This window comes from Chiroxiphia lanceolata, chromosome 7, assembly GCF_009829145.1.
Source record: "Chiroxiphia lanceolata isolate bChiLan1 chromosome 7, bChiLan1.pri, whole genome shotgun sequence".
In the NCBI taxonomy this organism is placed as follows: domain Eukaryota; kingdom Metazoa; phylum Chordata; class Aves; order Passeriformes; family Pipridae; genus Chiroxiphia; species Chiroxiphia lanceolata.
In genome coordinates, this window is record NC_045643.1 from 19760737 (window position 1) to 19772852 (window position 12116).

Sequence of the window (12116 nt, forward strand, 5' to 3'; positions counted from 1 at the left end):
TGGAAAACAAACTCTGCCTACTGCACCTAAAGTAGAGTTGTGCTTAGCTGTCTAGAGTTGGCTGTGCTGTGCCAGCAGCTCAGGGACAATTGTATTCATATGGACCGTAATATCCACGCACAAAGATTCTCTCAAGCTAAATGGAAGAGCTGTGAAGATGAAGAATTTTCTTCCACAGTCTATTTTCAGGAACTCACCTGCATTTTACCTTCTTGGATGCAGTGTTTTTTGAGGTCCTGTGTGTTGGTGCAGTTATCAGCCCACTTAATAGGTTAGGCCAGTTTTTGCCCCTCAGCTGATGGGGAGTGAGGAAGACTAATTTAGTCAGTTCTTTTCACATTGTATCATTTTATTGCTGCTTGACCCATATAATAATTGGAGGTCATTGACATGGCTTGGCAGTCTGATTTGTTGCATAGCACTTTAGTTAGCTTAAAAAAAGCAGTGCAGTTCTGGGTGAAGAATGCCTTTAAACTGGCAAAACAAAATGGTGTTGTCCTATAGCTTTTTTTTTTTTCTTTCTAGCTGTTTCAACTAGACATAATATTATGTTTCAACTTAGTTCTGAACTGCAACTGAAAAGAAGTCACTGGGCTTTGAAAAAGGAGTGGATAAAATTCATCTTGACTTTGTGAAAGATAAAAAAAAAAACCAAACAAAAAACCCAACAAAAATCAGGACCCTTACTACATTTGTCATAGTTATAAACATGAATTTTTTCTCATTTTAATGCATGTGATGAATTAGGAAGACGAAAATTAAACTTTTCAATTTTTTTCAGTTAATTGTGCTTCTAAAAACAGTATGTTAATGTGCCATAGGTAGTAGGGCACATCAGGTGTAGCAAGATAGTTTTAAACTGTTTAAAACTGGTCTGAGATTAAAATCATATTAAAAGATTATTCTTTGGTTCCCAAAGCAGGAATTAAAAAAGTATGCAAGAAGTATATGTCTAGTATGTGAACTATTTTATCCCTCCAGTTAGTTTACCTCTAATGTTATTTTGTTCTTTGCAACTCTAAATCTACAAATCTTCTCCCTTGATGCTTTGGTTACATTGGATGTGCTTACACATCATCCCACGAGCACAAAGTGTTTCTAGTTGACCTTGCACAACTTCAAAAACATGATCCTGAGAAAAAAAGATGGTTAAGACCAGGTTCCTGTCTACTGGACTGTGTTGTGCTAGTGATTCTTCCCAGGAATATTAACTAGGGACAGAGTAAGCTGTAATACAGTTTCAAACATTTATTTTGATCTTTCTCTTTGATGGGTTCCTTATTGTTTGTCTATTTGAAAAGTACCAGGTGGAGCTGGGACAATAATTGAGATTGTTCTGACCTGGCCCTCACTCTTTCCTCATGAATTCACAGGGAAGAATCACAAACTTGTCTTGAAAGGCCTTTTTCCTACCAGGGATAGAGCACCTGAGGTGGAGTGACAGCAATTGAACAGACCCGTGTGAGATTAGGGAGGCCAGTGTGACTCCATAGATTACTGAAAAAAAAAAAAGGGCTCTGCTGGAGGGCAGTTCAGAACCTGAACCTCTTTGGGGCCTGCCTTCTAGAGGAGCCTGGGTTCTAGCAGAGGATATAAAGCTGAACATTCCTGTGCAGGAGTTCACTAAGCTGAGTTTTGCCTTTGAGCATCCTTTTGCTGGTTCTCTTTCCCCTCTCGGGTCTGTCTGTTTTCTTTGATCTGTTAAACACTTCATGTGTTTTGTGGAACTTAAAGTTCATCAATACTTGAACCTTAAGCCTTCTTTTCCCTTATGCAATTATTTTCTCTGAAAGTACTTTCCATGGTGCCCGTGAAATGACAGGTTTTTTCTTTGCTCACACCAGCCCAACCTACCTGTGAGGGAAATCAGTTTCAGTGTCAGACTGACGGCGAATGTATTCCACACTCATGGGTTTGTGATGATGAGGAAGACTGTGAAGATGGCTCAGATGAGCATCAACAATGTCGTAAGTATTTTAAGTTTAATGTTATACTAGCTTCGTGAAATAAGGTAATTTACATAGCATCACATTGACAACATACACAAACAAGCCTGCTGTAAGTACTGAAGAGCCTCTAAAGTGTTTCTAGAAATTAAATGATCTGAAGTCTGAAGTAGATAGAATACAGAAAATATGTCCAAAAGATATTGAAATCTGAAAATTACTGATGTTTCAGTTAATTAAAAAAAGAAAAATAAACAGTGTATATTAGTTTTACACTTGATACAAAATTTAGTAGTTTTAAAAACAGTGAAATAGACATAATACTATGATGTCTGCTCTATCTGTTACCTAACAAAATTCCCACTGGCATCTTAGAACTATATATAAAAAAACCTGAGAATGATTATTGCACCAAATTACATTCTCTGCATTATTGCATAAGATGGAGTGTTCTGAAGAACTGGTTTCCTGCTACTTCTAGTATTAGAAGTGACTTTAATTGATGAGGATAAGATTAATTTATTTTCATTTTGATTCTATGTATAATTTTTTTTATAATTTCTTTAAACTGAACAGCTCTGGAGCAACTCACCAACCCCTGGGGAGGTTCAAAGTTTTAAGTTTGGAAGGATTTTGCTCACAGACTTGGTTTGTGCTTTTATATCTTGATACTTGTTCCCACTGAGGATGGAAAAATTTGAATGAAAGTTAACTGCCTTTTGCTCCTCTCTTCCTCTGAGAAGGTGTCAGCACAACTGCTGGTTATGTTTTAACTAAGGAATCTGTAGATACAAAATGCAAAATGAGCAACAACTCTGAGTCTGACTTTTGAACTAGGTCACTGTAACATTGTTCTCCACGTACTAGTTAATCATGAGTGTTAGTAACTACACAGTGGCACTGTGCTGCTGCCATTTTTCAGTAATCTCCTGGTATTTGTCCTTGTTCTTCTAAAGGGACTTTTTATCTCCCTCTAGGTTTGGGAAACCTAGAGGAGCTTTTCCTCCTTGAAGTGTTAAAAATTTTTCCTGAGAAAACTAGCTGACAACTCTGGAAGTCATATGTGCAGAATTAAAACAAATTGTTTTACTTTGCTGTCTGCTCTTGTTTTTCCTCATGACCCTAGTATCCCAGTAGCTGATCTTACTTTGAGAACACTGCTGGCAGATGGTGGTGTAGAGAGCCCCTGTAGAGCAGCAGATGCCCAAATGCCAGTGTATAGACTGGGATGATGTTGAGATATAGCATGAGTTTGAAGGAAACATGTGCAGGTGGCAGAGGGAAGGAAAAGTTTGCCCTTCAGCTATACCTTCACATATTCAATTACTTTGCCTAAAAAGAACTGAAAGTTTAATTTAACTGTAGTGGAATCAAGGTGGAATTGAACAATTTTATGTGGTTGCTTTTCACTGACACCTGTCATCATAAGACCGTCATAATCATTCTTGATCCTCTCTTAGTTATAAATGTAAACGGTTTGTGACTGTTGAGGCCCTGGCTGTATTAGAAAGCAGTGCCTTACCTTCAACTCTGCTGTGTTTTATGTTGTGACATTCTGATTGACCAAATAACTTAGTTACTGACAGATTTTGACCCAGTAAATAAAATAATAGAGAAAACTTTAAATCAGTGAGAATTGGTAATTTAATGTTTTTGGCAGAACAATTGTAGGGAGGTAATTTTTAACCTAGGGGTCAACCCCTTCAGTGAGAAAAGCAGTGAACTTGCTGACTTACAGAAGGCCTCACAGAGCTATCCTGTCTGCCATGTACTTGTCAAATGTTCTTCAGTCTCCCTGAAGAGATCAGTACATGAGAGGAGAAAGTGCTGATATTTATGAGAAAGATTAAGTAGTTAAAGAGGAAGAAGGATAACGCTTTTCTTCATAAAAAGTCTTGGTTGATGGAAAAGACTGATGGAGTGCCTGTTTCTTGCAGCGGGAAGGACGTGCTCAAGTGAGCAGTTCACGTGTTCAAATGGACAGTGTGTCCCGAGCACATACTGGTGCGATCGAGTAGAGGACTGCATTGATGGAACAGATGAAAGAGCCTGCCGTAAGTCTTAACTCTTAGCATGAGATCTGGTTTCATCTCATCTCTCTGGCATTTTAATAAATTTGTAAGATTAAAGGGCCTGTTGATAGACAAGATGACCACAATATGCTTCTTGTTACAAGAGTTTCATTTCAGATTCTCTTGTGTATTGAAACTGGTGTAGTGATACAGATCCTTTATCGCAGAACTCAAATGCAAACTGCCACCACAGGATCGGGGCTTCTTGTTTCTCATCATTTGAAAGATAATTATTACTGCATTGGAAAAAAGTAACCATATTTAATTGACTTATAGCTTTGGGACATTCAGGGCTAACTTTGCCAAATTTTTTCATATTCTTTTTTCCTGCTTCTTGTGAAATCAGTAGTAGTTATAACCTGTGTAGAAAATCAGAATTTGACTCCAAATCACTTTTTTGAGGAACTTTCACCCTTTCAAAAGCATTTGTATTCTAGACTGCAGCTTCCTGTGGAGATGACTTGGTCATACTGTATTCAGACAAGTTGTTTATATTGTGCCAACAACATGTAGATGTACAAGTAGTTTTTTTCAATCTAACTTCCCCAGAATTGAGTTGGCCTGACTGGTGACAGTCTCCCTAGATCCTGGCCTAGGTTGAATACTGATGGAAAGGAAAGCTGGCCACAGAATAGAGATCAGAAATGTTTTTGTCTAATATGTACACAACAGTGTGTAACTGTTGTTCATTGTTAGGACTAAGGACAACGTTCACACACCCTGAGTGACATCTAACACATAAGCTGCTATTCCAGCTGTTAGAATTTAGTGTGCCTTTGGGAAAAAGACATAACTGTATAGTTCACTCAGAACTAGACCCAGGGTGGGAGGTGAGGAAAAGAGGATAGGATGCTAAGGGATGGATAAGAGAGCAGGAAATAAAATGTTGTTAATGCTGAGCTTAGAGGAAAAAAGGGCATGTGCACATGCTGTGTAAAGGAAAACTAGAGTATTACGTGGTCAGCCAACTGCTAGTGTGTTTTATCCCTGACTCACAAGTGACTAAAAGGTACACTATGTAGATTGAAAAGTGATTTAGAACTATATGGTGGTCTGGAATAAAATGTTGCTGCGTCATCCAGCTTGGAACTTATTATGTGGTAGACCCACAGCCAGTTCTGAAGTCACCAACACAAATGGCTAAAAGCTAAGATTCCAAGTACCCCATACCATTGCTGGAAGAATATCTTTTGTAGATGATTATTTTTTTCTCTCAAAGTTTAGCGGAAGAAAAGAGATTGGTAACTTTGTTTAACAAATCTCTGACACATTAAAGAAAATCCTGAAGAAAAGATATTTGTTTAAAAAATGCACTATCTGTGATAAAAAAGGGGAACTGCTGAACGTCTCTGAGAAACCTGTGAGTAGTCATTGAATAGAGTGTGGAACACTCAGATGCCACAGTGTGATTGTTATAATGCAGTAAACCTATGGCAAGCTGGGAGTGGAAGTCCTAAGGGTAGTAGTTTTTAAGACTAGAAGCTGCTGTGATGTTTGAAAATTGAAGTGCGTAATAAAAGTGAAATAAAAATTTCATTCTCATCTAAGTAAATTAAAAAGACAGTTAGGAAGGAGCCCTCTAGATATGATAATAGTAGCACTCTACTCGTGTGTGGGAAACCCACTGCATCACTGCTGCATCAGCCAGTAGGCCCCTGTGACTGTTGTGAAGGCAGCATATTTAGCCCCAGGGAGAGGGACTGCCTCCTATCATTCAACAGCCTCTACTCTGGTTTATTAGGCTATGTGTTGACAGTCCCTCTAAGACAGAAGAATGACTGTGACTTGGAACACTGAAAGTAGCTGTGTTGGACTAGTTTAAAGAAATGTGACAGTGCTGAAGACAAGAGGAAAGAAGAATGTAATGACAAGACCCTTGAGGAAGGCTGGTTAATTTTATTGCCTTTTTTTCTTTGCAAGGCCTGGAACTTTAAACTTTAAACAGAAGCCATAACACAGGATTAAGAGTTTGGTGATTTTATGATTAACTGTACAGTAGGGATTAGTGTAAGAGTTCGATTTTTGCAGCAGATTCTAATACTTGCTTTGACTATTATTTTTCCCCACTGTTTAGTCCATTTCCTTTTCCACAGTATCTGATATAAACCAATATAAGAGGAATATTACTATTTTAGCCTTTTTATTTTTCATTAGTTTTTCCTTCTTTAATATGTACTAAAAGGTTTCATAAATACAAATGAATCATCCATGAAAAACAAAAGAAAAAAGCTATTTATAATTGATTCTGTTATTTCATGGAGCATAACAAAATGCAAACGTATGTCTGTTTACTTATGCCTTGCACTCACTGATCTGTCCTGAAGCAGATTTAGATTGTAAAGAAGATAAAGTTTTGTTGCCGAATAGGTTACACTATTTAAGAAACTAGTCAAATGCAAAATGTCACCAATATAAAGTAACTCTGCAATTAAACGTGTAAAAAAATAGAACAAAGGAATTCAGAGCCCTAGTCCATTTTACTGCTAATAGGATTAACAGCAAGGGAAAACTGCCCATGCAGAGGCTAAGATAAACATCAGAACAATGTTTCAGCTACAGGTCATTTAATTAGTGCATTGAAGCTGTTTTAATTTCATAAAATTGTGGGTTTTAATTTTCTTTAAATACATGTATCAGGCTGTTTTTCTAGCTTTTAAAAATAGTCAGCAGCTAGCAAATATTTTAATTTTAAAACTTTAGAAACATAAAATGAAATAGGAGACTATTTGGGGTAGCAAATACTTTTTGGGAGTAAGTAGTCAATACTGGTGTCATTTTTCTGTGTTACATACTTTATTTCTCTCAATTTAAGGTAGAATTCTCTCTTCTGCCTCAACTTCGTAGTTGAAAAATGAAAATCCCAGCCCTGTCCATTTTGCTTTGCTGTGACTGACAGAATAATGTATCCTTCCTGGATACAGCTCTGGCAGCTGAGCACTGCTCTGAGGCTGTGAGGGAGGAAGGGGAAGTATGTTAAAGACGTTGTTTGAGTCTGATGGACTGAGTGTGAGCCTAGAGACTATATTTTTGATTCTAATTTTCATGTTGAGTTGCTGCCATAGGTCAACTGTCGAACCTGTTACTTTTTGCCTCTTGTTTGCCTCTTGTTTGCTGTGCTAAATAACTGTTGTGGTCAGGAAGTAGGCAGCCAGATCTGGGATTAATTTGAGGAGATCAGGGTGAAAGTGAACAGAGATCAAGAACTGAAGAAATCATAGGGGATGTAGTCCAAGAAAGAAGAAAAGGGCCATGGCTTTTTTCCTACAGGGAAGTAGCAAAACTGGATCGTGATAAGAAAGGCAACCGAGATGAGAGTGTCAGGGATCAAAATCAGGAACTAAGGCCAGGAATGAGAGTATAGTCTAGTCAGTCTGCCAGCTCTGAAAGCATCCCTGCTATGAACACAGCTTAGCATCATCTAGCTCACAGGATTCTTGGACTTGGAGTAAGTCCTCCTCCTGGTGTCTCCAATAGTCTGTGAGCTGTCTGGGCAATGTTTTGCCGCCTGTGAGGTGGTGACTCATGGCAGTGAGTCAAAGGGATTTAATTAATTTTATTTTGTAAAATGTTTTGGAATGTTGCTGCAATAAAAGACACTTGTAAGTAGGAAATTGCCATTTATTATTATTTTTTTATTTCTCCTACTTGTAACATGGATTAGGATTACAGAAGGTTACACTTTCTGACTGTGTGACAGAAATTAGCTTCTGCTGAATCAAAAACCACTTGCAACTGTTTCCTGTTGCTGTTTTCATGGATTTATTTCCGGCTTGCAGAACAAAAGTGTTAGACAGAAAGCAAAATAATGTAGGTTTAGCAAGTCCTGTGACATAGGTTTCAAGCATCTTCCACGGGTCAATGGAAACATGCCATTTCAAAGGGGTTTGCAGCTGTTGCCCCAAAACAGTTAAAAGGAACAAGGTGCCTCATCTGTCACTTGTGCTGGCATTTGCCAGTTTGTGTTTTGCAACTGAAGTGCTGGCATGCCTGGGGAGACAAATTGTGTAGAAATATTTTGGCTAAGAAAGAGATGCCTGAGAGAAAGGGAGAGAAAGAAGAGCTCCCTTTCTTCCTGAGCATTGGGAATGAACATAGAGGAAAATAATTTCCTTCTGTTTTTACATATTGTCTTCTAGGAATTATGATGACTAGGGAAACATTTTTTCTTTTTAGTTTTCTGTAAAATTATCCACAGGTTCTTGGGAGGAATGATAAAGGAAACAATTTCATGTTGGAGGCTCTTGACCATTAAAAGCAAGGTGAAAGAAAACAGTGTTTATATTTTTTCTGTCCCTTCACTTTTAATGCCATGTTCAGTCTTATACTGTTGCCTTTCACTCTCTCCTCTTGTACAGCTGTATTCTCAGACCTCCTTGGGTGCAAACTACCTACCTTGTTGTCCTTTTAACTCAGAACTTTAGCCTTCCTTTTTAGCTCTTTCCAATTCAACTGTCACCAACGCAGAAAAAAAGAAGTTCAGTTCCCTGGAAGAGAACCCTTTCAGGTCACTCACAGAGCACAGAGACTTTCCATGTGCCCCTACAACAGAGGCAGTATCATCAGTTTCTCTGATTGGTGTCAGTTCTTGCACAGCAGTGGGTTTTTATACTCAAATGAATCGATCTTGAGTTGGGTGTGTGCAGAGAAACCTTAGTTTAAATAAAAATTCAAATAAAAGCTAGGAAATGTTTATTGTGCAAGCCCCAAAGCAGTTTAAGAGCATGTAAGAGCTCCCCACTTAAATTCAAAATGTCATGATAATCAGTTTCCAGACTTTGTTTGCTAAAGAGCTTTTCATTAAGCTAAATTGTATAGGTCTTCTGGTTTAGGGAGTTCATCCCGTTCCTACCCTCCTCACTGCTAAGGTTCAGATTCTTTTTTTCCTTTTAAGAAGTTCCCATTTGGTGATAGGAGTAGAAGAATTAAGCTCATTCATTGCTGATACTTTCAAAATTTTGGAGAGAAAGAAAGGGAGTTTAAGTTCAGTTTTTTTGCAGTTGAAGGACAGGCATTCCTTTGTTTTCAGATATCCTAGTAGTGTTATGAAGTTCTGTTTTGGCTTCCTTCAGTCTCTCAGCATCGACACCACAAACACAATGCCATAGGTGCATCCTGTGTGTGATTTCCATAGGGGCCTTAGCTAGACACCATTGCAAAGTGGTTCGCTCTCACAGAAGCCAGCATTTCTTGCTTAATTCTTTTACCTTTACTACTTCTCCTCACATAAAAATAACCCAGCTACTGTGGAACTGTCCTGATGGCACAGATGCTCCTGAAACCTGCAGTGCATTGGCTACAGCCTTTGGTGTAGCTCACAACTTTGCCATTATTCATGAGGATTAGTTCTTAATGCCCAAAATAATTAAAACCATTTTATTAAAATAATATGCTATAAGGTACAAAGGGTACAATGTACAATGCATAATGCAATGAAAAATATCTTTCAGATCAGTGAGCAGGCTGTGATCAGAACTGTAATTTACTAAGATCTGCCTTTTGACAGAGGATTGGGAGTGGGATTACAGAATTTAAAAATTAAATTAATCTCTATTGGGCTTTTCAAAGAATATTCTTGCTTGTGCAAGTACAATTAAAATAAAGAATCTGTATGCCAAGCAGATTTGAAAAGAAAATAAGGAAAAAGAAGCATTTGTTCACATTTTGGTAAAACACCAATTTAGTCAGAATGTATATTTTCAAATGTCTTCAAAACATCTTTATTTATTGTTCTGTTTGATATTTTTACGGTGATTTGCATTTATACAATACACTAGATTATATAATATAATAAAGATTTTTCCAGGCTGAGGACATTGCCAGGCTTGTTGCTGGAGAGAAGATGTTGACAATGTCTTCCTTCTTCTAAGAGAGTTTAATATAAGCTTGAGAAAATCTTATTACTGACTAGATCCTTAGTTTGCCTGGGCATTCTTGAAGAAGCAGGTGCTTCAAGGCAATGGGTTCAGCTGTCTATTTGCTTGACATTTAGTCCATCAGAAACGGCATAGAACGGTATTTCTGTGGCATATGAACTAAAATGGAGAAAATCACAAAGCTATCCAATATAAATCCCTTAGAAGCTTTTCTGCTTCAGTGCAGTTACGAGCACATACCTTGTATTCTTCTTTTTCTTCAGTGTGCCCTGTAATACTTACAGTATTCTTATACTGCCATAGCTGTTTCCTCTGGGAACTAACACCAGAAGGCCACAGGTAGTATGTTTTGAATTCCAAGGGTATGAACGAAAATGTGCCTAGGTGAGATCCTGCTCCAAACTCTCAGGGAAGTAAAATGGGATAAGAATTCAAACTAAAAATCTAAAAGGTACAAAATGTAGTTTGGCTCTTCCGTGTCTTGAGTTCATTTATCTTCTGTATAAAGACAAGGGTTCAATAAAACTCACTTCTAAAATCAGCAATTATTTGCTTTCATACTTGCCATTTGGCCAAAATAATTAATTTTTGTGTATATGACAATGAGCTAAACTATGAGCTCATTTTCTCCCACTCGGCTCTACCATGTACCTTATGCTTAATTTGTTAGGTAGTTCCACTGAACTCACTGACTGCTTGCATAAAGAAGTATTTTCAGAATTGGTTTTGTTTCAGATAATCCCTTGTATTGGCTTGTAGGTCATCTACATAAGTAGAACATGAAAAAACTGAAAAATCATTATTTCTGCAGAATCTGTTTTCTTTCCTGAAGGAGAAAAGCAAGTAATAAAAAAGAGAGGTCCTAACATTGACCATGGACCTGGAAGTTTAGTAGCCTTGGCTTATTTAGAACAAAACCATAAACCCCTAAAATATCTGAGTTTGAGAACTCATGACATTCTAAGTGGACCTAGGAACTGTAAATTTCTGGAATTCCTTTGCTATTTAAACACTTTTATAAAGCTCAAGAAAGTGTAAAACAGAGGTACAAATAAATTAAGCAAATGTTCACTGCTTGCTCTCTTGTTGTGTTGGATTGTTTTCTATGATATTGTGAACTGTTTGGGTTGCACATCTTTTTGGGATGTGGGAGGGCATCTAATTTTTCCCTTGTTGCTTGCAAGGTTTTGTAGCATCTGCCTAGAGGATATTTTTTGAATATGTGTTGGGGAAGAGAGTAAAGGGATTGTTAGTCAGTACTAGTTTAGGAAGTTTTGTATTACCTTTTTGTTTTCCTTTAAATCAAGATATTCTGTTGACACTGAATGTGTATGACTCATTAGAGTCTAACATTCATGCTAATACTAAAGGATTTTTATTGTAGACTACCCAAGATGCGAACAGTTATCATGTGCAAATGGAGCATGTTTTAATGCAAGCCAGCGATGTGATGGCAAAGTTGATTGCAGAGATTCTTCTGATGAAGCTAATTGCAGTAAGTACCGTGTGCAGAGTGATCCCAAACAAATATGCTTTATAGACCTCCTTTTAGAGTTAAAGACTACAGTTTTCTGACAGATTTTCTTTATGTCTTTCTGTGCTATAATGTCTTTCAGCCCATGGCTGTACCAGCACGCAGTTTCAGTGTGCTAATGGAGAATGCATCCCTCGAGCCTTCATCTGTGACCATGATGATGACTGTGGAGACAGGAGTGATGAAAACTCTTGCAGTATGTTTTGGGGTTTTTTTCAGTTTCTTTAACTGTTTTACTAAGAACTGGTTCAAGCAAATAGCAGGAAGTAGATTGCTTGGCTATACAGCCATCAAAAGCTAGTCACTGTTCTACAATGACTTTTTTGTATAGAAAGATCAAAATTGCAGTACTACTTTGATATACTTCTTTTAGGTTGTCTTTGCTGCTAAGTCCCTGGCTGTATGGTTACTATTTGAATTTTCTGGATTCAGTGACAGTTTGCTTCTTAATACATACAGTTTCATTTCTTCATTCTGTTGTCATATTCTTAATTTCAGCATGACCCAGAGATAATTCCTTTGCTCTGAAATCTCAATTAGCTGCAGCATGCTATTGGTTTTTTGTCCAGATGGATTTGACTCTTTTCACATTTTTATTTTCTGATAGATGGAATGAATATTCTAGAATTATTCCTAGTGACTATAATGTACAACTTTATGGACTGATAACTGTACAGATACTTGTCCTTGA

At 37.5% G+C, this 12116-nt stretch overlaps 1 protein-coding gene across 2 annotated transcripts in view; it reads left to right on the plus strand.

Moving 5' to 3' along the window:
• LRP2 (LDL receptor related protein 2) overlaps nucleotides 1-12116 on the plus strand; it is a 114851-nt gene that overhangs the window by 17858 nt on the left and 84877 nt on the right. For both annotated transcript variants that reach the window (XM_032692907.1, XM_032692908.1), the window contains exons 3-6: nucleotides 1845-1967; nucleotides 3884-4000; nucleotides 11276-11386; nucleotides 11508-11621. In XM_032692907.1, coding sequence (XP_032548798.1) covers nucleotides 1845-1967; nucleotides 3884-4000; nucleotides 11276-11386; nucleotides 11508-11621 — 465 coding nt within the window. The remainder of the gene's footprint in view (nucleotides 1-1844; nucleotides 1968-3883; nucleotides 4001-11275; nucleotides 11387-11507; nucleotides 11622-12116) is intronic.